This window comes from Drosophila teissieri, chromosome 2L (assembly GCF_016746235.2).
Source record: "Drosophila teissieri strain GT53w chromosome 2L, Prin_Dtei_1.1, whole genome shotgun sequence".
Lineage (NCBI taxonomy): Eukaryota > Metazoa > Arthropoda > Insecta > Diptera > Drosophilidae > Drosophila > Drosophila teissieri.
Window position 1 is genome coordinate 5,634,758 of NC_053029.1, and position 27,504 is coordinate 5,662,261.

The 27,504-nt window shown below is 41.0% G+C and overlaps 8 protein-coding genes across 13 annotated transcripts; 3 read left to right on the forward strand and 5 right to left on the reverse strand.

The window, feature by feature from the left end:
• Positions 1-27: 27 nt before the first annotated feature.
• On the reverse strand, positions 28-8,160 carry LOC122625854 (tubulin polyglutamylase TTLL4). 3 transcript variants are annotated; one of them, XM_043805886.1, is made up of 12 exons: positions 8,003-8,160; positions 7,723-7,930; positions 6,805-7,494; positions 5,705-6,528; positions 5,252-5,602; positions 4,841-5,198; positions 4,640-4,764; positions 4,136-4,575; positions 3,900-4,070; positions 3,558-3,836; positions 279-369; positions 28-211 (listed from the first exon to the last, which is right to left on the reverse strand). In XM_043805886.1, the coding sequence occupies exons 3-11, from the start codon at positions 7,398-7,400 to the stop codon at positions 304-306; spliced, it is 3,210 nt and encodes a 1,069-aa protein (XP_043661821.1). In that variant the 5' UTR covers positions 7,401-7,494; positions 7,723-7,930; positions 8,003-8,160; the 3' UTR covers positions 28-211; positions 279-303. The 3 variants fall into 3 exon arrangements, with proteins under 3 accessions (XP_043661821.1, XP_043661820.1, XP_043661822.1); XM_043805885.1 differs by having other exon boundaries at positions 7,719-7,930; XM_043805887.1 differs by lacking the exon at positions 6,805-7,494 and having other exon boundaries at positions 7,719-7,930; positions 8,003-8,159.
• Positions 8,161-8,396: 236 nt separating this feature from the next.
• Positions 8,397-9,832, reverse strand: LOC122626094 (putative nuclease HARBI1). Its single transcript, XM_043806219.1, has 3 exons — positions 9,481-9,832; positions 8,654-9,350; positions 8,397-8,590 (listed from the first exon to the last, which is right to left on the reverse strand). The coding sequence occupies exons 1-3, from the start codon at positions 9,799-9,801 to the stop codon at positions 8,472-8,474; spliced, it is 1,137 nt and encodes a 378-aa protein (XP_043662154.1). The 5' UTR covers positions 9,802-9,832; the 3' UTR covers positions 8,397-8,471.
• Positions 9,833-10,359: 527 nt separating this feature from the next.
• Positions 10,360-15,106, forward strand: LOC122611981 (protein piwi). The gene is made up of 8 exons (XM_043785428.1): positions 10,360-10,487; positions 11,719-12,303; positions 12,356-12,676; positions 12,735-12,889; positions 13,141-13,341; positions 13,393-13,584; positions 13,719-13,829; positions 13,921-15,106. Exons 1-8 carry the CDS (start codon positions 10,404-10,406, stop codon positions 14,801-14,803), a joined length of 2,532 nt encoding a protein of 843 aa, XP_043641363.1. The 5' UTR covers positions 10,360-10,403; the 3' UTR covers positions 14,804-15,106.
• Positions 15,107-15,183: 77 nt separating this feature from the next.
• LOC122611982 (wiskott-Aldrich syndrome protein family member 2) lies at positions 15,184-20,792 on the reverse strand. Of its 4 annotated transcripts, XM_043785432.1 has the most exons (7): positions 20,584-20,792; positions 18,796-19,604; positions 18,526-18,627; positions 17,834-17,914; positions 16,418-17,097; positions 16,106-16,352; positions 15,184-15,951 (listed from the first exon to the last, which is right to left on the reverse strand). In XM_043785432.1, exons 2-7 carry the CDS (start codon positions 19,538-19,540, stop codon positions 15,773-15,775), a joined length of 2,034 nt encoding a protein of 677 aa, XP_043641367.1. In that variant the 5' UTR covers positions 19,541-19,604; positions 20,584-20,792; the 3' UTR covers positions 15,184-15,772. The 4 variants fall into 4 exon arrangements, with proteins under 4 accessions (XP_043641367.1, XP_043641365.1, XP_043641364.1 ...); XM_043785430.1 differs by lacking the exon at positions 18,526-18,627; XM_043785429.1 differs by lacking the exon at positions 17,834-17,914.
• A 303-nt stretch (positions 20,793-21,095) lies between these two features.
• Positions 21,096-21,764, forward strand: LOC122611983 (ATP synthase subunit g, mitochondrial). The gene is made up of 3 exons (XM_043785433.1): positions 21,096-21,174; positions 21,231-21,285; positions 21,375-21,764. Exons 2-3 carry the CDS (start codon positions 21,246-21,248, stop codon positions 21,632-21,634), a joined length of 300 nt encoding a protein of 99 aa, XP_043641368.1. The 5' UTR covers positions 21,096-21,174; positions 21,231-21,245; the 3' UTR covers positions 21,635-21,764.
• A 627-nt stretch (positions 21,765-22,391) lies between these two features.
• LOC122617894 (DET1 homolog) lies at positions 22,392-24,376 on the forward strand. Its single transcript, XM_043793940.1, has 2 exons — positions 22,392-23,457; positions 23,515-24,376. The coding sequence occupies exons 1-2, from the start codon at positions 22,513-22,515 to the stop codon at positions 24,196-24,198; spliced, it is 1,629 nt and encodes a 542-aa protein (XP_043649875.1). The 5' UTR covers positions 22,392-22,512; the 3' UTR covers positions 24,199-24,376.
• Positions 24,373-25,103, reverse strand: LOC122617903 (annexin A11). Its single transcript, XM_043793952.1, has one exon. The coding sequence runs from the start codon at positions 25,044-25,046 to the stop codon at positions 24,489-24,491; it is 558 nt and encodes a 185-aa protein (XP_043649887.1). The 5' UTR covers positions 25,047-25,103; the 3' UTR covers positions 24,373-24,488.
• An 826-nt stretch (positions 25,104-25,929) lies between these two features.
• Positions 25,930-27,378, reverse strand: LOC122626023 (vacuolar protein sorting-associated protein 72 homolog). Its single transcript, XM_043806126.1, has 4 exons — positions 27,084-27,378; positions 26,891-27,023; positions 26,513-26,813; positions 25,930-26,453 (listed from the first exon to the last, which is right to left on the reverse strand). Exons 1-4 carry the CDS (start codon positions 27,215-27,217, stop codon positions 25,960-25,962), a joined length of 1,062 nt encoding a protein of 353 aa, XP_043662061.1. The 5' UTR covers positions 27,218-27,378; the 3' UTR covers positions 25,930-25,959.
• Positions 27,379-27,504: the final 126 nt, after the last annotated feature.

Here is a 27,504-nt window from a genome sequence, read left to right on the forward strand (position 1 = left end):
TATTCATATTCGTATTAAAAGAGCTAGTTAAATGAGTTAACATATAATTTAATAATTCACTGCAACTTTTTCTAATTGCATTAGAATTACATATAAATTTCAATGTTTGCCGAGCACGTGTAATGGCGTTTTAATCCGAATATTTAATTTTAAAATAAAAGATGTTTTCTTGCAGGCCAAAGTTGAGTGTTGATCAGTTGAATTTCAAAGTCTAGTAAAAGAAAAGAAATTCTGAGTGAGCACTTGCAGCAAACGAACTTCAGAAAGGTTCAGCTCACCTGGTCAAACACTGAAATGCAGATGCTAGGATTCGATATCGTCTTTTATAATATTTGGCGTCGCTATGCTTATTTCTTCATCGTTCGAGTCCTAAATTAAAAATCGAACAGTTATTAAAAATGTATACATAAGTTGAAAAGGTAATTTTAAATAGACGAAAGCGAATATAGAGTACTATCGGATTTCCGAAGTTTTAAAACCAATAATATGCAACTACCATACAAACCGACCAATTTAAATCAAGAATACGCAAATTTCGGCCAGTGCATAGGATCACAGGCATGCATGTAATAAATTAGCAAGCAGAAGAACACAATATAGGATAAAAAAAGTAATAAAATTAGGTGTGCACCTAAGATTTTACCACGGATTATATTACTTTGTAGTCCCATGTAATTCTTATATTCAAACATAATTGTAGATACAATACAAAATAATATCAAATTGTTTTTTGTCTATTTAACAACATCATGTTCTACATTTACACGCTAATTAAAATCATTGTTCAATTTAAGAAATTATCCTTATAACAAGTTTGTTAACTTGTTTAATATTTAAATGTAAGTACTATTCAATACAAAAAATAGAAAAAAGTTACGAAAACTAATTTTAATTGGATGATGTTTTTTTAATTTACTTACCCTTCGATATAGAAAGTAAATTATGTCTTTAAAAAACATCTATTATATTATATACTATATTATAAGCTTATATGCTTAATGTGAAAACAAATTGTTTTAATATTTTTTTATTTCATAGTTTTAGCAATTGCTAAGGCAAGCTTATAATATATTTGGTCTATCAATTTTCAGCAAAATGCTGTGTAATAATTTCACGAAATTAAACAAAAAATCGTTACATTTGAATAAATAACCTTACTAAGCTAACTAATTACCGATTTTACGGTAATTAATATGATCTTTTTTTCTGTAAAATAAAAAATAATTTGGTAAAGTTATTAAACAAAAAACCGAATTACTATTTGCCTATAAAGAGTAAGGCGTTTAGTTTTTTGGGTCCCCTTTTTAATCCTTGACCATATTCATTATAGTATAGTCAACAAAAAGGATATTTTTGATTTCTTTATAACGTAAACCGCTATTTCACTGGGCTTTATTAATATTTGACTTTGTAAACACCTCATTTATTGTTGATTTAAATAATTGGCAGTTCACTATAATTAATCAATAACAACATATTTACTGATTACTAAGAATTATATATTAATTTAAGTATTAGCAATAACACTATTCCAATCTATTATAAAAAAAAGATCACAATTTAGTTACGAATTATGCAATTTTGGTAATGTCCCAACAGAGTACATTTTGATTTAAGTATTTGAATAGCCTATTTACAAGTACATCTGAATTTATTAATAGTAAATATCAAATATATACATGTGTTATTAAGACTAAGGTAATTGCACTAACAATAACAATAATGACTACCAATAATACGATGGCAGCGACTGTCACTTTAAAATCCATCTCATAAACTTGATGAAGTAATCCTGCAAATTTACAATTACAGCAAAACAAATTGATTTAATTGCATCAACGATTAGACAATAAAAAACTCGTTTAACTCTTTATATAAATTGAAAAGAAAAAGGATTTCATTGCCATGATTTGCAAGGTATCGAAATGAGATGTTTTGGATAAATAAGAAACATAAACGAGTATAGCTATGAAAAAAAAAATTGTTTTTACTGTAGCACCACTATAAAAATGTTGAATCACCCAAACTGAGCGTGACTACCACAAAATGAGTGATGGTTCAAGATGTTGAAATGCGCAGTGAATTTCGCTCTGATGTGATATTGTGACTTTTTGAAGTAAACCTAACTTTACAGGTATACTTAAATAATAATAATGTCGATTTATTTTTGTAAATGTTCTATCAAAAATAGGTTTATTTTATAGAAATGGAACCACAACATAATGAGCAACCTATAAAGGATAATCAAAGGATTCCCCGCAAAAAGATAAATGATTTTCTCTGCATATTAGTATTGAACGATATTGAACTATACGTTTTTCGCTACATGAATAGAAAAAAACAAGTTTTGCATAACGAATCAGTATTAACAAAGGCATAAGCATTGTAACAGATTATATTCGTGAGTTGTCTACAGGTCAAATGGGTTCGAAATAAAGGTAAGAAGTCCGTGGAATTATTAACCGTATAAAATAATGGTTACATGAGTATTTTAATTGAAATTTACTACTTTCGCTATGAATTAAGATCTTCAGGCGCAGTTAACTTTGCGATGGTCCAGTTTTAAAAATTTGCATAAATATGTTTTTTAAAATGTTATTTTTTGTGAAAGATTCGAGGTCGACGCGTTGTAAAAGCTATTTATGGACAGCCGGTTGAGGTATATTACCATTTAAAGACCCACCTGACGTTGAAAGAAAGTCTTGTTCTGGACTCAGGTGTAAGGAATATGCAGTGTGATCACCTTCAATATACTTCATATACGCAGAGACATAAAAAGAAATTATAGTGATGGTAACGTCGAACAGAAAAACACAAGAAGACAACGCAATGCAATACATATGGATTCGGTGAGCATTATCTGTTTTAAATTATTGCTATAGGAACATTTCAATTACATAGAACATCTGAATTCAGAACTATATATGGGGCCTGTCGGCAAAAGAGAACATCACTATTTGACCATCCCTCTACTTTTAATTTTATTTAAGCTTCGTTATTTACCTATGCATTACTGGTAAAGAAAACAAAAACTTTTACGTTATGGTAGTTAACCGGTAGAGATGACAAATACACTTTGTTGTCCTGGATATATTTTAAATAAAGACAGTACAATATTATAACAAGCTTACTGGTTTTCTTCTATCTACTAATATTCGAGATTTTATTTTACGATGACTCTGCGTGGTCAACAGATAAGACTTACTATGGCAAAGAGCGCGGCACCGCCAAAAGAACGATTGTATAAATCTCCAACAGCCCTCAAAATTTAACAAAAGTCGAGAATTTATGAATATTTTAACTGATTTTTAGGACAGTATTTTTGTGTACAAAATAATTGAAAAGTGGGCAAATACTTAGTGTATGTATAGAATGCAGTGCAATATGCACTTGGTTTGACAAAATAGGTTTTTTTATAAACGAAATAGGAAAATAACTTAAGATATTTGTATTATTTAAAAAATATCCTGCCCTACACATTTGTTTTGTATAATTTACGATTCATTTAAATGGGTCTTGTGAAAAGCTTCTGCACCATTGATGAATAAAGATCTCACCTTTTTGGCTGGCGGTGTTGGGACTTGAAGATGATATTTGTTTTGACAATAATCGCGCAACAACGCAATCCCTTCTGTGCGATTGTTAGCGTAGCGCGATTCCCAGGCATCCAAAAGGCGATTGTAATACCGCGGACTGTCGTTGTATTTAAGGTACTTATGGGTTTGATCAGTTGGAAAGATGCGCTCCAGAGGTGCACATCGCGCAAGCTCATCCTCGGCTATGATAAGGCACCTCACATCATCGGGGGTCAGGTTGTTCAGGATCGCATTGACATACTGTTGTATTGAAATGGAAGAATGATTAGGAATGTGATAAGGAGTATCCAATCTATGCCGTACCTCATTTCGATCTTCCATAGACTTTCGGGTAAATGTGTTATGTTTGATCTTTTCCTCGCGAGACAAGTAGTTGATGTAAAGCCGTTTGTCGTAGCACATTTGTGTGCCGGGAGGAAAGGAAAACTCTGCGGCCAGTTCTTTTTGTTTATCGAGGGATAGTTTTGGAGGTACCTTAAAATATGGATTGCTTTATATAACATGCGTTCTATGTTAATGTGTAAAAGATCACCACTTACGTTGTACAGTGCTGTATTAAGAACGCCCTGCACTAAAGGCGCTTTGACATGAGCATCTAGGGGCAGTTCCGAGTGTAAACTGGGAGAAATATTAACTTCCAACAGCCAAGGAACCAGATCAGAGTCCAGAATAACATCAAAGCCAAAAAGCTCAAAGCAGCTGTACTTTGATACAACATTTGCTCTAATCATGCTATTAATGCCATTCTCGCCAGCGAGAATCGTCCGCAGGACTAAACTCCTTAGAGCCTCCCACAGACAGTCGGTGCGCACTCCCCGATTTGCCAAATACGTCCACAGAGACTTGATAGTCCACTTATGTCCGTGGCAGGCATTGACATCTTCGTTTTTCGAATAGTTCGAGGAAAACTTATTGATGCTGTAGTTGGTCAAGTGCATACACCGATCATTCAATGTGTCCGCCTTAGCACTGTACTTTACTGCACATAAAAAATGGATTAATATATGGCTCACTCGATTTGAGATATTTAGGTATTTATTTACCTGAAGCAAATCGTGCCAATCCGTTGTGGTACATGAATACTCGCAATGGATTCACTGATGTAACCAAGACATACAGACGCAAGTCAAATTTACTACCATTTATGAGAAGCGGTCGTTCTATATATCTATATATCAAATACAGAATATGTAAATGTTAAATACGATTCCGGGACTTTTGATCCTTATTTGTATGATACTTACTTTTGGACGATAAGCGGCCTTCTCTTGGGTATCTGCCCCCACCGGTTAATAACCCTGATGCCAGCACCACGAGCACTGGCTGGTGGCTTTATTATCCACTTCGTATTTCGCTGGGCATACTTCGGCCAGTGTCGGCGCAGGGCTCCCAGATCATTGGGAATAATGTATGTGCGTGGCATGAATCCGAATTCCTTGTTGCTGTGCTTACCCATCTGCCTTTGCAGATTTTTCCAGCACGAATCCTTTCGACCGATGCGAAATGAACCGGGCAAGTGATTAATTTTCTGATACGATCGAATGGCCTTAAAACACGGTGACTTTAAGTGCTTGCCCCACACGCCCATCCAGTCGTTGGTTTCTATTTGAGAGATAATTAGTTAATTGAAATTTGATTTTTATGAAGAAGCTCACTCTTTAGCATTCGCATTCCGCTGTTGGCCAGAATCAGGCGAACTACCTTGGGCATTATGTTTGTAATGCGCCACTTCAGAACCCGATGTAGATCTGGCGGCACGCGAGGACCTCTTTTTGTGTTCGACGAAAAGGACAAATAAGGGGGCACGTAGGGAAACAAACTGGGTACCAGGAGGGAATCCGGATTTTTCAGATCATCCTCAGAAGACTGTGAGGACAAAAAGCTGGGCGTGCTTTGGGGCGATAAAAATCGATCCACAGAGTGGGTGAGCTTGTAGGCATGGGCACGATAACCGTCCTCAGTGTCTGACAGAACACTCGCCGTGTCGCTTTCGTCGAAATTTGAAACTATTTTTTTTTAACGATAAAGTAAACAAAAGTTAAATAAGCATTTTTGGGATTAACATGCAATTAATGAGCAAATGTGGTCTTAGAAAAAACTATTCTTACGATTATCTAGATCATCATCTTCGTCGAAGTCGTCATTACGATCGAAGTCAATGGCACTGCGGTGGTCTTCCTGTTTGTGTTCCGGCTCGAGCAATATGACCGTCTGTCCTTCGTCACCTGCACCCAGTGCCTTGGCGCTCTGCTGCTTTGCACTTAGCCGCTGGGTGGTGAACTGCTGCTTGCGGCCCAGCCGTGGACTCTGAGTGCTGTACAGCAGGACTCGGTGGACCGTGGGCATTGGCTTTTTGGAAGACGCGGCACCTCCTTTGGCCCTCTTTGGCGTCATGGGCAACCGTGGCACGGGCTGATCGGTCGACTTACGCATAACCTTTAATTCATTATTGTTGTTGTTAATAAGCGTGTCTCCGGAGTTATCCAGGATCGTATTCTCGGTCATTCTGCAGTAGCGCCGATGTACTCCAACCTGCTCCAGCCCATTGTCGATAACAACAACAGGGTCATAGCCATCCTTGATATCCCTGTAGTCCTCTCCGCTTCCGTGGTCTCCCCAGCCATTGTCCAGGTAGTCGTCTTCCAAATCATTGCTAGGCAGTTTTTCCTTTAGCACGTGCTTCTCATACTTTTGACCCTGCCAGCTCCTGTCCTCGGAATTGTTCCGTCGTCCAATGATAACCGTGTCATCGACTTCTCGTGAATCCCTGCGACTGGCGCCGGCCTTTTGGAATTTACTCATTGGCAGTTTGCGGCTATTGGCAGCGGCAAACGTTGGCTTGGACAGTTTCTCCGCTCCACGATTGTAAAAGTACGAAAAATAGTGCTGATAGTGCTGGTTCGTCGTCTGATACTGGACCGGGCGTTCCGAGCTGAAAAACGAGAACGGACAGCGGTTACTTACAAACATGGCGAACAAAGGAATATGTTTATTGTTTACACATCTATGTATGTTTAATGAGTGTTTGTGGGTATATAGTTATGTACTGGCAACTAGAGTTTGTGTGGTATCTATCGGTAGTTTTCCAAATAGTAATTTTTAAGACTCGAACACAACAACAACAAAATACGTGTTTGTGTGTGCGTGTACTGGAGGTATGTTGTTTCAACAAGCAGGACAATTAACAAAAAGGCATTTGCAAAATTACAGTATGTTATCCCAGGTCGGCTCTGGTGCAGGGGAATTGACTGGCCGATATCGGTCCGGACTATTGTCCACATAATCGGTGGACACACGTCCCCCTCTTGCTTTCCGTTTCTTTAGCTCCGGATCGAAGTACACGTTGGGTGGCTGCAGCAACATCTGCTGTTGCTCCTTGTCAGCGCCATAGGACCTTGTCTGCTTGTACTGTGCATTGGAATGCAGATCCTCCGATCGCTGATCCGTCTGATAGACGTACTCGCAGCTCTTGTTGCCAGCTATGCGCTGGCTGACCAGCGAGTGCTGGCCAAATGCATCGGTAAACAGTGACGAGTCCGGCGCCGAATTGGCCGCCGATTGAAAGTAGCTCGATCTGGCCGCTTGCTTGGTGGGTATTCTTTTTGTCGGCAGATTGTGGTTCTGGTTGGGCACTGAATTTTGATTCTGGCTCTGGCGATTGCCCCACGCTGGAGCGATCAGGTTGCAGTTATCGTAGCTGTAGTAGCAAAACGTATTGTCCGCATTGCAGTAACGTGGCGCTGCGGCTCCATTGTTGTTCAGACTGTTGCTGGCTGGGATATTATAGCCACTGTTGTTACGCATGTCAGATCCTGGCCACCCTGGTCACAGTCATATATTTGTTGACTTTGGTACTAAGCTCGTTGTGATCACTGACTCCGCTAACCCAAAAAAAGGCCTACAACAAGTTTTAAATGCTGTGAATGATTTCTGATCGGATTTGGACGTAAGATTTACGGATGCGGATTAATTATATCTGGTGGATAGATAGAGAGAAGCCAGAATGCATAGTATGTCACTCTGATGGTGAATATACATTATTGATAAGCCCCCCGTACCACCCACTGAGCCATCCTGCATGGCAGCCACTCCGTAAACCAGGTCATATGTACAAAAACTTACTTGCCTCGCGATTTGTGACCTTTACTTTGTTGCTGCAGCTGGAAGGATTAACGGGCACGGAGCAGGATTGCGGTGGCGGTGGTGGTGTCGTTACTCTACCCAAGCGCAGGACTCCCAAAATCTAGGTCACTGGCACTTGTCGTCAGCTCGGTGTGATTACATTGCCAGCACGAAAAATGCGCCAGGTAAATGTATGTAAATGGAGGCAAAAACTGAAATGCAAATCGAAACACACATCCTGGATATTCATAAATGATTGCAAAGACACCATAATATATACCTACAATATAACTAATAGCAAATGCACAATTTTGTCTATAAATATTTTGGTTTATTTGGTAGTTTCAAGTTAAGCGTGAATTTCTTAAACGTTCACTAAAACTTTTCACAGCCTATGACAACAAAAAACTAAACTACTGTTTTATTGAAGAACAGAATATCCATGTGCACAGTTTGAAGATGGCAGCGTGAGCACTTCAAAGTGCCACCGTGCGATATGTATCGATTGCGCACGCAGCAGCTGTTCTGCCGATAGGGGAGTTCCCGGAAAAAACTATTCTAATCACGGACCTTTCCCCAATTAGTCCGGTTTTAAATGGGTAAATATGCGGAAAAAATATAAAAACAAAGCTCTTTTAATTTAAAAACACTTAAGGAACATTGACAATATAGGGTTGCTTTTTATATTTTTGTAATACTGAAAGTACAAATTGTATTGTAATGTTGAGGTTTGATCGTAAGCACATTATCGTATTAGGATGAAAAATGGGTTTTAATGAATTGTCTTCTATTGTTGTCCTCCCCGGATTTTGGTGACCTTCCTACGGAATTGAAGAAAGTGGAATTGAATGGTGAAATGTTCTGTTCCGTATCTGAAAAAGAGAAATGTAAATTATTAAGCAATAAGCTTTTCACGATCCGCCCGATTAACTTACCAATGCTGGGATCGGCCCACTCCATTGCCATGTTGTGGAGTATGGCCAACGCCGTAATCGTTTGCTTTGCAGATCCATGGGAGCCCTGTATTTCGGTGCCAAGAATACCGAAGCGACTCATCAACAGATTAAGACACTTTCTAGCCGATGCGTAAGTGACTGCATGGGCGTGGTTATAAAGCTCCTCGGATTGGTTCCTAGGGAATCGAACCGGTGTGAGCAGGGACGAGGAGCAACGCACCATTTCGTTGCCAAGCAGTATGCGACCCCGGAACTCGTTCTGTTCGAAGCGATCTTTAATTTTGGACAGACCGAACATCTCGGTGTCGGTGAGCATGGAATGCTCCTCGATTAGTCGGATGTCGAGGTCCCTTATCTTATGAGCCGCATCGCAAACAATCTGGATGTGAAGCTCCTCCTCCCTGTTGGTAAAGGCGGGCAATAGCTCCTCTCCATCCAAATCAATTGCAGAGTTTTCCGGTTGAAACCTCACAGTTGTCTGCAGTAGTGCCCCAATGACTTGCGGCATATTGGCAATTGCTTGGAACGCCGATCCTGATCGCTCCTTTTCCGATAGAGTGGCCGGCATTCGGATATACCTGGAAGCTTTCGATGATAGAACCGAAGCAACGCGCCTAGTTATTTTTGCCAAAGTGCGTAGGCTAACGCCGTGGGCCATTGCAGTTAGTTTAGGGTGCTTAAATAAGGTAAAAATACAGTAACAATTATTAATTAAAATCTTTAGCGGGCATTTTTGAAAATCTGTTTACGCGGTTTTGATGTACATACAAATTGGCAAGTCTGGCATACAGAAATGTTGACTTTACCTCTGTGCCACCCCATAGGCGAATGGCGGATAGAATTTGCAGATCTATTGGAACTTGCTCCCTCTTCAACGGCTCAAAATATTCAATTTCCAAGTCATCCCGTACAATTTCAATAATTCTGCGAAGGTTTTCCTTGGTGTATCGGTACTTTAGTCGAAATTTGTGTTCATTTAGGTCAGTCAAGGGATTAAATCGTGGGTGCCTCTTCTTTATATACCTGGCCCGTACTCGAGCATTGTTTTTGAAATTGAGAAAACATTGAAAGTCTTTAAAGTAATCCAAGTCTTTTAGAGACCTTTCAAATATTTGTATATCTTTCATTTTCACTTGTTTACTTGTTTAACAGGGTGACCGTTGTGAATATCTTACAAAATACTCATACGTATGTTATCTTTATAGTATTTACGGTATTTAAGGCTTTGGCAACGATTGAAATTTTATGTACAAATTTTACGTTCAATTATTATTTATTTAAATTCCTTAGGTTTGTGAAAGCAAATTGAACAAACTGTTTAATTAAATGATTATTTTTAACAGTTAATTTAAAAAATAACGGCCTATTATTTATTTCAGCTCTCTGTAGGATTTTATACTTTCAAAGATATGTGCTTGCTAAGAAAATTATGTGTAAAATTAACTTTTCAATTTAAAATAAGGAAAAGTTAGCATTTTATTTTATTTTATAAATCATACACTATTAAAAAGGTTGAAAAACCTAAAATAATTAGAATGGAAACGGAGCGCATTTTGACTATTTGCAAAAACCATTGTTTTCTGTTGTGCAGACTGATCGACTCTTTTCAAAAGTGTTCCCAACCTGGAAATATGGCCTTCTGGTCACACTGAGTCCAAAGCTTCATTTTTAAAGTTCTCTTTCAGTTCCTATTTGGAAGTTAGAAGTCATCGAGTGCTAACAAGTAACCATGGCTGATGATCAGGGACGAGGACGCAGGCGTCCACTTAACGAAGAAGAACCCTCTAATTCTCGAGGAAGTGGTGATGGGCCGGTATGTAGACACTTACATATTTAATCCATGAGAAAGATCACAGCTACCTTAAAACGGTAAAGAAAATTCCTTATAGTTCCGTTATGTCGCACATACAAGCACATACATTATACACATAGGTGGTAAATGTATTTGTGTATAAACAAAAATCTGCGCATTTCTTTCTTCGGAATTTGACACCAAAAGGAAGCACTAAAAATCTTTATTAAATAAACAAACAAAAATCCACTATGAATTTGAGCTTAAAATCGCCACACAATCTGTCCTGGTCAATACATTGTACGAATTTCTGAAAAACAAGTCTTGTGCCATTCGGACAAACTCCACAGCAAGCATAAAATCTTCTTAAATTTCTGTTGACCAAGCATTTCCTGCAAAAGGAATCCATTAAATTCACTACGCTTCTTTCAATTACAACGTCCAAGTAAAATTATTGAGATTTCTGTTTCGCTCTCTAGAGTTATTTTTTATGTATCGAAAGAACACAAAGAATATTAAGGTTTTGATAAAAGTCTAATAACGTGGACCGATTCCATTTCTGTTACGTGTTACATACTTGTTAACGAATCTAATATACCCTTTAACTCTACGATTAACGGTTATAATTTAACATTTTTTTAACTTTCAAAGTTTTTTATCGTTGATGTTTAAATATTGCAATATAAATTTTTTTAATTATTTTTTTTGTACCTTATTTTTACTACTTTGGTCCGTTATCATTCAACAAATATTTTAAAAAGAAAAGAGCCGCATGGTAAAAGCCTTTAATATACATTTCTAAATTATCATATATGTATGTAATTATCAGCATTTTCACCACCTCCGATATTCATCACCATTCTCTAAAACTTCATTATGGTTTTAGGCAGTGATATATTGTGAAACTGTAGGCAAAGCAAACACAAGAAGAGAGAACGCTATATCCGAGTTCCCCGACTATCTGATACCCGTTACTCAGCTAGTGGAAAAAAAAACTAGTAGTTTTTGGCGGCTTGTGAGCGTTAGAGTGGGCGTGGCAAAACGATCTTAGGCAAATCAAGAGAAATTTACAAGACTAACCAAAATATAAAAAAAATATCCACATTTTCCAAATGCGTGGCAGTTTTGGGCGGTGTGTGAGCGTACGAGTGAGCGTGGCGTGGACGACAGCGTCCTCTGTATTTACTTTAGTAATATTGCAAAAATGCGAAATTTATCTTACGAATAAATATCATTCATCGTTTTTATGCAGCGGGTAAAAGTATTCAGAGGCTCTTCATCGGATGGTTTGAGATCAGATCCTCGATTAGAAAGTTCAAGAGAGAGAGGAGCCCGCGAAGAAGCCCCCAGTCGTGGAGATGGCCCACAAGGGAGAAAACCGCGGGGCGATCAATATGATTACCTTAATACCCGTCCGGCTGAGTTGGTATCCAAGAAGGGAACCGATGGTGTCCCGGTCATGCTGCAGACTAACTTTTTCCGACTAAGAACTAAGCCGGAATGGAGGATCGTCCATTATCATGTGGAATTCGAGCCGAGCATCGAGAATCCTCGTGTCCGTATGGGAGTGTTGTCCAATCATGCCAACCTTCTGGGATCCGGCTATCTTTTCGACGGGCTGCAACTGTTCACCACCCGGAAATTTGAGCAGGAACTCACGGTGCTCAGCGGAAAGTCGAAGATGGACATTGAATACAAAATATCCATAAAGTTCGTGGGATTCATATCGTGTGCTGAGCCGCGCTTTTTGCAAGTTTTGAATCTAATTTTGCGACGCTCCATGAAGGGCCTAAATCTGGAATTAGTTGGTCGTAATCTCTTTGATCCCCGAGCTAAGGTAATTTCTTTTCGTATCCTTTTAAATGCATTTTAAATATGCTTTATTTTAGATCGAAATAAGGGAGTTTAAAATGGAGCTATGGCCGGGCTATGAGACATCGATTCGCCAGCATGAAAAAGATATTCTGTTGGGCACCGAAATAACTCACAAGGTTATGCGCACCGAAACGGTCTACGACATAATGCGGCGTTGTTCACAAAATCCGGCTCGTCATCAGGACGAAGTACGAGTAAACATTTTGGATTTGATTGTCCTTACAGATTATAATAACAAAACTTATCGTATCAATGATGTCGACTTTGGACAAACTCCGAAATCAACATTCAGTTGCAAGGGTAGGGATATCAGTTTTGTGGATTACTATCTTACTGTAAGTCATATTACCACGGATATACACGGATGTTTCTACCAACATTTATTCTCCTTAGAAATATAACATACGCATTCGTGACCATAATCAGCCGTTGTTGATATCTAAAAACAGGGACAAGGCTCTGAAAACCAACGCAAGCGAATTAGTGGTACTGATTCCTGAACTTTGCCGAGTGACTGGGCTCAACGACGAAATGCGCTCAAACTTTCAGTAAGATGTTTAACTACTAGATTTTTTTATACCATAATTAACAAATGTGTCGCATACAATTCTTAAGTTATCGTGATATGATAATCAATTAAAGATTCTGGAATTGTATTTTTCGAAACATAAAAAGTAACATCATATTATAAATTATTGAAAATAGTGGTGAGACGCGCACTATAAAGGTGCACGCCCATACAATTAAAAAAAATATTAAATGTATCTTCACTACATCTGCACTTGTATTTCATAAACAGGCTTATGCGTGCCATGAGTAGTTACACGCGAATGAACCCCAAACAACGCATTGATCGATTGCGCACTTTTAATCACCGCTTGCAAAACACTCCGGAAAGTGTGAAAGTTTTGAGAGATTGGAACATGGATCTCGACAAGAACGCCACAGAAGTACAAGGCCGGATAATTGGACAGCAAAACATCGTGTTTCAGCATGGAAAGTGAGTTCATGGAAATCAGCACTACAAGTGTTTACTAAATAATGTTTTCAGGGTTCCTGCTGGAGAAAACGCTGATTGGCAAAGGCACTTCAGAGACCAGCGGATGCTCACCACTCCGAGCGATGGCCTCGATCGGTGGGCTGTCATCGCGCCGCAAAGAAATTCACATGAACTAAGAGCTTTACTTGACTCTTTGTATAGAGCGGCTAATGGAATGGGTCTACGAATTAGAAGCCCCCAGGAGTGAGCTATTCATAAAACACGCAAACCTCACCTTACGTGTTCACATAATTCGTAAAGCGTGGTTTCACGTGCTCACACTTACATTTTCGTGCTTTGTTTTCTGGATATATCCACTTAACTATCGTTTTACACAGATTCATAATTTATGACGATCGCACGGCATCTTATGTGAGAGCTATGGATGATTGTGTCCGCTCGGATCCCAAACTTATATTATGCCTTGTACCCAATGACAACGCCGAAAGGTATTTATTCTCCTTTAAAGGAGATTTGTTGTTATCTAAATACAATGATAATATTTCCGAAAGAACACTGAAATAAACCTTATTATTTTAGATACTCGTCAATCAAAAAGAGAGGCTACGTTGACAGGGCTGTGCCAACTCAAGTTGTGACCACTAAAACGACTAAGAATCGTAGCCTTATGAGCATTGCCACCAAAATAGGAATTCAATTGAATTGCAAGTTGGGATATACACCTTGGATGATCGAACTGCCCTTGTCCGGACTAATGACGATCGGTTTTGACATCGCGAAGAGCACACGTGATCGCAAGAGGGCTTACGGAGCATTGATCGCCTCAATGGATCTACAGCAAAACTCCACGTACTTCAGCACGGTCACCGAGTGCAGTGCCTTTGATGTGCTCGCTAACACCCTTTGGCCCATGATAGCAAAGGCCCTGCGCCAATATCAACGAGAGCATAAGAAGCTGCCATCACGAATCGTATTCTATCGAGACGGAGTGAGCTCTGGTTCACTAAAGCAGCTTTTTGAATTTGAAGTGAAGGACATCATAGAGAAGCTAAAAGCTGAATACGCCCGCGTCGATCTAAGCCCACCGCAATTAGCCTATATTGTGGTTACCAGGTCCATGAACTCGCGCTTCTTCCTCAACGGACAAAACCCTCCGCCTGGTACTATAGTTGATGACGTTATAACTCTGCCCGAGCGATACGACTTCTATCTGGTCTCGCAACAAGTTCGCCAGGGAACAGTGTCGCCGACCAGCTACAACGTCCTATACAGCAGCATGGGTATCTCCCCGGATAAAATGCAAAAACTTACGTACAAGATGTGTCACTTGTACTATAATTGGTCAGGAACTACACGAGTGCCCGCCGTTTGCCAGTACGCTAAAAAACTTGCTACCCTTGTCGGTACGAACTTGCACTCCATTCCGCAGAACGCGCTGGAAAAGAAGTTCTATTATCTATAATTGGATATACTTTACGACGTAGTATTGGACTTTCCCTGAGGCAGTAAATGAAACTAGCCCAGCCATTTTTATTTCATAAATACTTTCTTATTTTTTCTAAGCCCTTTGGCTTACGTATTGAATATTACGTATTTGATATGCTTAACTCCGCTCTTTTTTCTAACAAAAATTAATTAAGGGTGTAACTTCTGGTATTAAAGCTTAAAACCAAAGGAAAAACCTGACAAAGTACTAAACAAACATTAAAAGCTATCAAAGAAGAAATGTTTATTATTTTGGAATATAATTACTTTATTTTTATTATATATTTTAGTTTATGTAAAGAAAAATTACATACATCCATGTTTGCTTAATTAACCACACATCCATGGCTGCTTATATTCGTGAAACATATTTTATTAATTATACAGGTATTTAACTTTCACAAGGATAATACAAATTCATAGCTTGTTGAGTATATTGAAATGCTACAGAGTTCGATATTTTAATGTATTTGTATTTACAAAATTCTAAACTTTTATTTTGGATAATTGTTTTATATTGAGTTCAGTGATAATATCGATTATTTATAATTTAATATCCAAACACCGACTACTATGATACAGAAGCCCATATCTATTTAGACCTTGACTCCAAAGAAGCGAAAAAAACAAGCAAGTCTTTAAATCGCGTTCTATGGATTGTCGTCTAGGCTTAAAATGCAAATGCGTTCACTATAGCGATTAATTTAACGATTATTACTCGTTGGCATATATACAATTCTATTAAATTTTTGATTTTAGACATATTATTTAGGATTAGGTTTAGGTTTATATTGTATAAAGGGTGGTAGAAAAGCTTTGGTGCTTTTGTGTAATCCAATTTTATACCACGCTTGGTTAAGACCATCGTATGGATTAATTCTCTTTGGAATTACTTTTTCTTCTTGTTTTTTAGAATTATTTCAGGCTTTAACGAGTTAATCAGGGATCAAGCCGATGTTTCGTTCGGTTCCATCCAGCCCTCGCTGTCGTCTTCGCTATCCGAATCCTCGGATTCGGATAGTTCAATAGCCACACGTCTAGCCAAGATTGAAGCCACATCCAATGGCGCCGCGTTTCGTTCAATTTCTTTCTGCTCCGACTTTTCAACTTTGCGTAGAGTAATACCTAAAATGATTAATTAAATAAGCGAATGGTTAAATTACATTATTTAAACCAAATCAACAAGCCAATTAAAACAAGAATTTCTTAATCTAAACCGTTTGTTGCATTCTCTTAATCCATTCAAACTTTAAATTTGTCTGCATTTGCAATTACTCACCATCTCGAATGGCCTTCATCAAATCGTTGCGTGGGTCATGGAATGGAGGCAGCATCTTTTTGGGTGCAACAATGTGGGGCACACCATTCTGTTGGCCGGGCTGCATATCGCCATTGGCCAGTGATTTGGGAAGAATTTGATGCGGGCGCAGCGTGTGTTGGTTTCCACTACCCATGCCTTCCTCAACTGGAGGCGGTGGCGGCGGCGGTGGTGGCGCGGCATTAGGTGGCGACATCTTAGGCGAGTGCTGGAAGGTATTGTCACAAATGAAATTAAACTGTGATTGATTAACACCATCACTGAACCACCAACCTGATCTGGAACCGGCGGTGGTGGCGGCAAGTCGCTAAGGGAGTTCAGTTGATTGCCAGGAATCCCCATGCTGTGGAAAGTATTGTTCAGCTGATTCATGACCATATCATTGGCATTCTGGACGCTGTTGGGAGTCATCTGCGGAGAACCAGCTCCCGACAAACTGTTAGCCCGGCCAAGCAGTTTGGCCGCCATGTGCCCGCTGTTGACTCCGTTCATGCCGGACATTGGTGAAATGACGTCTGGAACTGGTGGAGGCGGTGGCAATGCATCCCGACTGGTCGACATACTTCTGCCCCTTGTCGGAGTGTTGGCGTTGGAGGCTGTGGGCGTACCACCACCGCTGCCATTCGACGGCGGAGCCGGTGGCGGCTGCGAGGGACGCGGCTTGTTACGCGACGGTGTGCCCGGTCCGTAGATGGGTTCCGGCGACATCATACCCTGACCAGTTTGGCCGTACAGCGCATGCTGCTGATACAGCCCGGCGTCATACATCTGCTGATGCTGCATGTGCATCTGCTGTGGGCCACCCATGCCGTTGCCGAAGGTGGCAGCATACTGATTGCCCATCTGGGGAGGCAGCTGCTCGTAGGTGCTGCCATCGATTTGCTCCGACTGATAGCTTCGGTTCAATTCGATCGAGTTAGGACGAGGCGGACGCGTATCGTACACTCCCATATCTAGAAAAACCAATGTGAGATATTAGAGCCATTGACTTACACCCAAATGAAATCAACGTTTATACAGGACACACATCTCATTTTAAAAACACGCCAATTAGATTGTAATTACACTCGAGGAACAATAACACACTTATGTAATTACAAGCAATTCCAAATTTCTGTGCGGATAAGACAGGCCACTGGACTCGAATAGAAATTTTGATGAATATACAAACATCCGATTGAAAATCTTTTTTAAGCTCGTTGCACAGAAAACAATTTAGAAACACGATCGTAGAATAAGATGTGGCGACTGAAAGGAATTAGTATAGCTGCAGAGTGACATGTAGACGTAGATATGGAAATTGACTGAACTACAACAGAAAGATAGGAGGATCCTAAACAAAAACTGCGGCTCAATCATGAATCGCGTGTATGAAATGAATTTAAGTATTATGCAAAATGCAAACTGCATTGTAACCATAATGTGCACACACATTACATAAATATTGCAAGGTAGAAGGTGAACTAGTTTACAGTGTTTTGAGATAAAAAATCTGCACTTTGCATGATGACCATGAAACTCATAAATCATCGCCATTCCGATTGATAGTTTGAAAAAGAGAGTGTTCTCTGTACACACAAATGCTAAAGGAACTCAAAAAGGATTGCTAGTAAGGTAATGGGATAGAAGCGTGTGAAAGAACATATATAGTCTTTACTGAGCTTGCTAAAAGGTGTGTGGATGTCTAACCTGCAATCGCAACGGCGGTTTGCTTGGTGACATTACTGTTATTCTCCAAATGCGAAAGCATATTATAAGGCTTTACTGTATCTGTAAATGAGATGGTTATGCGCGATTGATCCATTCGTAATTACAATGCTTATTATGTTCACGTTCATTAATATCGTAACCAAAAACAATGAAAGAGTATCAGATAAACAACATGCAAATAAACAAAAGCTGCGAAAAAAAATCGACCATTCGGAGGATGAAATTGTAAGGTTCTGACCGTATTTACCATCAACAAGGCGACCTTCATTAGAGACAAATCAAGATCGAAAGTATTGCTAACTTCCAGGAGACTGAACTAGACTGCCAGAAATTGTGTAATAGTAAATTAAAGCGAATAGATCCCGTATCTTTCTTAGATTTTTGATCAACGTTTTTTGATGGAATTCTCGTTAAGTACTGTAGATTTAATTTATTTTTAAAGCGCTGGAAACTTTGGTTTGGTCACCTTTCTCTGGGTCGTGATTGTGTGGGTTAATTTTAATTAACAGCAACTTCAAAATAATACAAATTAGTGATCTTCGAACTAGGTTTTGAGGCGCATCGAAAACTAGCGAGCTTTTGAGTGAAGTAGGTGAATGAATGGCGGGTACATCTGTTTCGTGGGATGTCAGCCGGGCGAAAAGGAAAGCTACTTGGCCCCATCATCGTACCTACGTCTTGGATATTACCGACAACTTGGTGGTGCGCATCGAGAGTGCTATGCCGCAAATCGATGTCAGCCTCGCCCACAGTCTGTATTTTGACTAGCTGAACTACACGGGCAGACAGGACATAATTGATAATTAAAATATACCATTCAATAGCAAGACAAGTGCAAATAGTCAGTGCGCCGAACGAACGTTCCAATAACAGCCTATGAATTTGGTTCGCACTGAATACTTGGCTCTCTCGGAGACCAATCCCTTGCGCCAAGTACTTACTTCCGTATCCGGCTTCTTCGTTGACCATGGAATTCGGTGTGCGGTAGATGACGTTGTTGGGCATCAATGTTTCGCCGTGCACCAGTGCACGTTGTCGCTGCTGTTCGCGCGTGTTGTGCGGCACCCTGATTTTGGTCTTCTGTTTCTTATTGCCACGTCCAGCCGCTCCGCCGGCTCCACCTTCCTGCCGCGGTCTGTTAAGCTTCTTGCCCTTGTCGTGCATCACACGTTCGGTATCCTTCAGCATCTCCTGTCGCCACAACTCAAAGAAGTAGTTGGGATCCGTGTAGAACTTAAGACCATCCTTGCCATCGTCTCGGTAGACGTTGAGCTTGTCCAGGGGCGGCGGCTTGTCGCACTGGGCATATGTGTCCATCATGGGCGCCGGCATGGTGGCGCGCGAGAAGATCTGCTGGTCGAACACCTTAGCCGACTTGAAGGCCTTCTTTCGGGTAATGTCCGTCAAGGGCACCTCCTCAACTGTGCTGTCCAGCTGGGTCACTTTGATAGCTAGGCGGTCGATGCGCGCCTGCAGCGAATTTGCCCGATCCCCGATGTTGCCCACGTCGCGGGCCAGTTCACCGAACACATCCTCTGCGTGCTTGGACAGCGAGGACAGCTGGCGTATGATGTTCGTCAGCGTGGTGTTGGTGACCGTCTCCAGCTCCACGGACTGCAGCTCATCCTGCTGGTACACGGAGCGGGCCACATGCACGGGTTCTATCGATCGTTTGGGCAGCGGCATGGTCGGGCGCAATTGACAATTATCTCCAACTTGGCACACCCGTAAATTAGCGCGTCCTCATCGACTGAAAAGGGAAATATATAATCAATATGGGTTTTTATTTAGAATAATGTATATACATTAATGTACGACAAATGATTATCTTTTAAATATAAATCTCTGTTTTAACTAAGTGTAGTTCATTACGTTAAATGTTGATTTACTAAATAGTCTCAAGCAAAATTCATATCAATTATGCAAATAATTTTAAAAGGTTTTTGAATAACTTCCTATTGTTAATTTAAAACAATGTATTAATATATTTATAAAATATAATCATGTGTATGTTGGTTGTAGCCAAAATTATACACTTTGCTTTGTTTATACATTTTCAAGAACAATCATAAGATGTACTATCAAAATTCGTTTAAAAGCAGTTTAGTCATCACTACACTAAGCCGTCTGAGAAAAACGACAGAATAGTTATTGCAGAAGATTTCACGAGACGCCTATGCATGTGAGACGTGTTCTTCACAATCGCCGAAATGTAATTTGAATTGTTTTGTGATATGCGCGACTGGCGAACTCGCCGTCTGGACCACACCCCACGGCAACGATACCCACAGCGAGGTGATAAGGGCGTAACGCCCAAGTCACCCCCGCAAGATGCACTTCGCAGTCCCGGCGAGATTAGTCGATAATGCGCCCCATTTCGGTGGCAGTTTCTGGGTGCTACGACCTGGGGCCTTTACGTGGGCACCTATTCCATACGTGCCTATACGTATATCGTCGCAGGCCTCCCACCAACGCAAATTAGACCGTCACGCACTCACACACACGCACGAGCTGCAGCAGCAGCACCCAAGTAAATGTACATATGTGTGGGACGACTGACTCTTTGAGATTTTCGCACTGAAACATTCGCACTAAATCGCAACAATGCACACAAGTGTATCTCTCACACTTTCTATTCGCGGTGCCTGCTGCGATTTTGATTTTGATTTCGAACAGCGCAGCTTAGTTTTACACAGTCCACCTCACTTTACAGCACCTCGCACACTCACCGCCCGTCACACTTTTCGCTCGGCGGCTGGCACCACAACAAACATTAAGCAGCCACTTCCGTTTCGGGGGTTCGGTGGCAAATTCGATCCGATGAGAACTCTAATTAGCCAATTCGGAGCTTGAAAAATGCAAATATTTGCTCGTTTTGTGGAAACTAAGATTTCCACACCTTTGCAGTGTGACCGAAGCTTTGCGGTTCGAGAATACCGCAGGGCTTCATCATTTCTGGAAATCTGATAAAAAGTAATACCACACGATGCAGGGGACAAATAAAGTTTTTATATATTTTACGTAGTTATTATTTTAATTGCAACATTTAAATTACCTAAGCTACTTAAACGGCACTCACTTAAATTGTTTGCTTAGTGTGACAAAAAAATAATAATATTTAAATATATTATATTTCTTAAAACTAAGTCTGATTAAGTTAGTTTAAAACAGTTACTCGAATTCTAATGTTGGCACTTACCTTAATTAACGGGTAAATAAAATTGTATTTGGTATTTTTCAGATTTATCCGCCGATCGATAACTATTGCTCCAGCCCTGGCCCCAATGCATAACATCTCTGTTTCGTCGCACACTGAATAGGTAAGTTTTCCGCACATTTCGTTGATTTCCTCTTGTATAATTCCAACTGTTTGCAGAACCAAATTGAAAAGATGGCGAGTTTGGCTACCAAGGGATCAGGACTTGTGAACAGTGAGTGTCTCCATACGAATGCAGTCGAATTCGTTCACCACCATCAACGCTTGCCAATCGCAAAATTATGTAATGATCACTTTTTGCAGGGCTCCTCACACAGGCTAGGCCCCAACTGGACGTGTTCCTGAAGTACGCCAAGGTGGAGCTGACGCCCCCGACGCCCGCCGATATTCCGGCCATCCGCCAGGGCCTGGGCAACATCATCAAGGGAGCCAAGACCGGCGCCTACAAGAACCTCACCGTTCGCGAGGCCTGGCTTAACACCCTGGTGACCGCCGAGGTCATCTTCTGGTTCTACATCGGCGAGTGCATCGGCAAGCGCCACATTGTTGGCTACAATGTCTAAGCTTACTATAGTCTCCGCTTGGTAGTCACTGGAATGGGCATCGTAATCCCTAACAGATGTGTATATTTATATGTCTGCGAACATTTCGACTCTAAATAAAGTGAAATAGTAATTTAAAATTCCGAAAAAATACAATGTTTCTGAAATCCGTTAAAATATTTGCGCGGGATTGGTGTAAGCTAAAGATGAGTTTATGTGAACCTTAGTTTGGAATCTTAAGCAATAAATGACGTAGAATTTCGAAATTGAGGTGAAAGTGTACAAATGACAAACATATTTTTCACCATCGTTGGCGTAATTCTAGAAGAAAAATATAATATTAATTCGCACTTGGATTAAAGTGCATTGAAAGTAATGGGTTTGTAGCTTAATTAAACGATTTTCAATATCTAGAAATCTTCGATTTTAAAACAGGTTTCTGGCCAACTTTAATAACCTGAGTTTAATATGGAATTTCGTTAAATAATATTCATAGACAATGTCGTAATGAAAGAGGCTAACGGTGGCAGAAATTCATATATGCAGACACATAGGGAATTCTAAAGCATGCAAGACTAATTTTATTTTAAAACAAATAAATATTTTGAATTTTTCTTTAATGGATTTTATTCTACATATATTTGTTAAAAAAAATAAGCAAGTAGTTTTGAATTCTTTTATTTATAAAGAACCTATTTAAATAAGTCTTAAAAACATTTTTTTTCAAATTTTATTTGTTGTAGTTAAGCTCTGGTAGCCGGAGTATATTTTTGCACTCTTACCACGGTCACACTCAACTTTATTTATTTTGCGATCGGAAACCAACTGTTTCATTGTGATCACCAAAAAGCCGGCAAGTTACTTAAGAATTGGAAAGAACTTCCCCATGATCTGCCAGGATGGCCTACGAGAAGCGCCTGCGATCGCAGAACCTCGTGCATCTGCTGCAGAACCGCGAATCCGGATACACCAACGTGGGCAGACAGCTGGGCAGGATGCCGCTGTTGGCCTACGAGCGTCCCTTCTACAAGTGCATCACACCCTGCCTGACCATTGACTCGATTACGATTCCGCCGGTCTACCTGCGCAAGTTCACGCCGGATGGCAGCAAACTCCTGGCCTTCTCCCAGGATCAGCGCAGCCTGATCATCTACAGCTACAGGGGATTTAGTTGCGCGGCGGTGGGTGAACTGATCCGCCAGGCGGACGTGGGCAGTGGGGAGTTCTTTAGTAAACAGGACAGCATCCTTAAGAACACGATCTTTGAACGCCTGTTTGCCACCAAGGAGGCACTGAGTCTCTGCCAGGGCGACTATGGCCTCTACTATCTGCACCGGGAGTTCAGTGTGTTCCTGGAGGAGGGTCGGTATGTCCTGCTGGCAGCCATGACCGTTTTGCGCGGCGCTTTGCCGGTCGATGACTACATCCGGTACCCGGATCTGTTCGACAAACTGGACGCTTTTTCGTATGTGTTCTTCTTAGTGGATTTGGAGCTAGGCGTGGTAACAGATAGACTAATCCTGCCCAACGACTCCATCGTCATTGCCCACAATCACGGCATTTCCGTGTTTGGCTCCACACTAACGATTATGTCCCGTCTGCACCAGTGCGTCTACGTTTACTGGGTGAATGACGGTAAGTTCCACGAGCAGGAGACGATTGGTCCAAGGCCGCGGGACTTTATCGAGAAGGCAACCACAGACTTTGACAGCCTAGACGCCACCACAGTTCTGCCCATAACGCACATTAAACAGCGCGTCCTCAGCTTCCTGTACCGCCAAATAGATGGAGACAGTTCCGACACCACGGAAAAACAGAAGGAGTTTTACAAAAACTTTGAGTTTGTAAGTAATTTTATAAACCGTGACGATAGGCCTCACATCCTTACATTCTTGCCTTAGATAGAACACATGATCATGGAGAGAATGCAACTGGTGAATAAAGAACTTCTCCTGTTGCGCTATGAAGAGCGGCCAAAAGATACCGATACCATGCCCATGGCTCCATCGCCCCGCCGCTTGTATGTATTCTATACTATAACAGGCGAAGAAGTGATTGGCGTGTATCCGGATTATTCCATCGACCTGTTGCAAATCATACTGCAATTCTATGACCAGATGAGCAATGTGCGATCGCTGCAAACCGGAGATGCGCCCTCGTTGCCACTGCATTTCTTCCTTAAGCAAAACTTTGTGGATGCTAATGAATCGGTCCCCTTCGTTCGACATGCGGCCTTGCGCTTTAACCCCAGCGTACCAGTTAGCTCCCAGAGCCTCTCGCCGTCGCCCTATCTAAGGTTTAACGAATTCAGTTACGACGATCGGTACGTGTCGCCTCTGGAGCGACCCAATCCCTGCTGCGCCGAACCCATTGTATTTCGTGACCGTTCCACGCAGTCGATCAAGTTCAGACTGCATGCCACAGCCCGTCGGCAGATTAGTCCTCTAGCACCTCGGGAATTGTGCGCCTTTATTTGGCATCCCTTTGAGCCACTGGTGCTCAGTATCCAGAAATGCATGAACAGCTACGCCTACCACGTGCACTTGTACAATCACAGCACGGTAGTGGAGCAGTCGAATGCCTAATATGTACATACACTGTATATTATTGTATAATACATATTTTTGTAAGTGCCTTTTATATATTGTAATATATGTATGTGATAAACATCTTGTCGCCCTTCTTCAGAAATGTCTTCAGTTGAAGTGATAAGAGAACAGTTCTTTGTTTTATCTTACTAAAGAGTGTGTAAAACAGTGTAAATGTGACAACCACTATTTAATTGAACTTTGCTACATTGTATTGAACGTCGACGTGAAACTTGAGGCCCAAACCAATGTTTAAAATCTCATGTAACATTGTAACTCGACTACGATTACGTTGAAGATTGGTGGTGTCCGTCCTCGTTGTATTCCTTGTTGACCTTAAGGGAGTGATTAATAACGCTCGAGCCGCCTGGAGGATAGTTGGGTGCATTTCCTGATCCTGCGCCGGGAGCAGACTGCTGTGGCTGAGGCTGATTGGGGAGCGCGTTCGGGTAGGCCCCATTCTGTCCAGGACCCGTCTGTGGTGGATAGCCACCTTGATATCCGTACGGGCCGGGGGGATACATTGGCGATGGAGGAGCTGGCTGAGGCACTTGCGGTGCTGGCGGCGGCATATATGGATTGTAGGGATATGGAGGGTAGCCACCCACTGGCGGATACCCAGGATACGTGGGATATTGCATTGGATATGGGTACATAGGGAATGGTGGCATATAGCCCGCACCACCATATGCGGGATAATTGTACTTGTGCTCCGTCGTGGTGTACTTGTGATTTTTCTCTCCACTGCTGCTGCTGCTGCTGTCGCTGCTATCACCGTCCACCCGGACAACTCCGTATTGGAGTACCAGTACCAGAAGGACTCCAATCGCCACACAGCTCTTCATTGTTCCGCTTAACCACACGACGTTCGTTTATTCTAAGCTCACGGGTATGACTAAATCTTGCTCACAAAAATACCTTGTCCGTTCAGACAATTCAAATAGCCAGCGCGTGCGTTGATTTTGATAAGTCGAGAAAAACATACAGATGCGACAAGGTTGCGGTGGGGTCCACTAAACTAATTCCCTGTAAGAGTTTAAAATTGAAAACACAATTTCATTCGGGAATTAAAATAAAACCACAAATATACGCGATCAAAACTTAGCCAATAAATTATAGTTGTAATTTTTGTTATGTCTCAAAATGATGCAAGTACTCAATAATTATTTATTAGGTATTGGGTGTCGGAACAACAACATTTCCTCCAGATTTTATTATATATTGCATAGAGGCTGTGTGCTTATCAATTTGACGCAAATTAGGCGAAACAATTTTTATAAATAATCTTAACAGAAGACTGCGACGCTTTTATTATTAAGGCAACTAAACTTTTAAATAGGGCGGTAATCAAAACTAGATACTAGAAAGTAATAAATGGGTTTCATATAAATTGGATTAGCAAGATAAACTTTCTTTTGGGCATAGTATTATCATCTTGTTAAGTCAATAAACCGGATGCTGCTGATAAAAAAACAAAACAATCAGAACAGACTGTCCGTTGACTATAACAACTTTTCAAAGATTACGTTTTGGGAAAAACCCTATGTACTTCTTCATGGTCGCAATTGTAGGAAATATATTTGAATGATTTCGCTAGGTAAACGTTTCCTAATGCGTATTATTTACGAGGGTTGCCAAAAAAGTAGTTTCTGATTTGTTATTTATGTTATTATAAAATTTGTTTATGTTTATTTTTGTATATCAATATTTATTCGAAAAATAATTATAGCTTAATAAACTACAAAATTGTTAGCAGTTCTAGTTGTCTCCATTCTTACTGGCAGCTGCTGAAGCTGAAGCCTTCAGACGATTCTCCTTGACCAGCTTGCGCCATTCCAGCCATTTGGCCAGCTCGGGTTGCTCGCTGCCGCCGCCCTGCTGTTCCAGCTGCATGTAGTAGGCCTCGCGCAGAATCTTGAAGGCTTGGATGCTGTAGTAGGGCTGCTGTGTGACCGGATCAAAGTAGCGGGCTGGCAGCCTGGTGATTGGACAGATGCCATTGCTTGCTTTGGGTGGCGGTTTGTGGCGGAAGATGTTCTGGAACACCTTGTCATTGAAATCGTTCTCAATGGTGACGAATGTCCGTTCGCACTTTCCAGCGAGATCCTTTAAATCGCCCGCAGCGTTAGCTGCGCGAATGGGCTTCCGCATCGCTGGCATGGTCAGTGAATGGTAGCGTATCGTGGGCCCGGAGAATGTGCGCTTGGTGGGACGTGATTTCTTCTTTTCCAGCTCCATTTTCTGGAATTTCTCTGCAAATTCACCAGGAGATTGTAATATAAATTCTCCATTGGTTGCTTTAGATACCCACCCAAAGATTTAATGTTTTCTTCCTCGGTTATTTTGGCCTCCTCCAGCAGCTCCTCCTGCGTGGGCATGTAGTCCTCCACACGCACCTTCTTCTTTTTGCGCTTGCGGGCATCGTCCAATTCCTTGAGCCGTATTTTGGTAGCCTGTGTCTTGATGGCCGTGGAAGTGCGTATAGATTTGCGACCGGAATCGAGGACCGTGAATCGGGGACGTGGCCGCCGTTTTGTTACTCCACCACCAGGTCGTTTCTTGTGCAGAGCGGGAGCGGCCTTTGTTTCCTTCTTGGCTGCGGGCTTTGTTTCCTGCGGAAATCATACGAATCATTAAAACATATTCAAAGTAATAACAGGATTATAAACTTTTTAAGAATGGTTCGCACCTTATAAGCCTTTGTGTTAACGCCACCGCGTTTCCTCTTTTTCTCGGGCGCCTCTTCCTGATCCGAAACGGGCTCATCGTGCTCATCAATACTGAAGTCCGAGTCCACTACATCCTCCTCTTCATCTTTTTGCCTACATGGTGGATTTTATATGACTTATGCATTCAAATTTCTTTAAGTGACTGCTACCCACTCGTATTCCTTATCCTCTTCGTCCTCCTGAAATCCGCCGTAAGATGTTTTGTAAAAGTCGTCCTCCTCTTCCTCATTTAGTAAATGGGCTATTTTGTTGCCGGCATTGTTGCGCCGGGAGCGCGAGGCGGCCATTTTTTGTTAATTATATATAAAAACTATGATTTAAAAACTTTGATTTTAATAATTTATAAATGTAAACAAGCAGAGCAGTGTGACCAATGCAGCAAATGTCGCCGAAGGTTGAAAACGTTTGAATGCGTTGCACATACGAATTGTTGCAGCCCTGGTAATCATAAGGAAAATAGCTTTTCCTGTAATTTCATTGTAATTGACAGGTTTTTTCAACATTGTTAAAACTATTTAAGCACTCAACAAAGCAAGCACCTGCTTTGCAAACGCGTTGAATAGTATTCGGTATT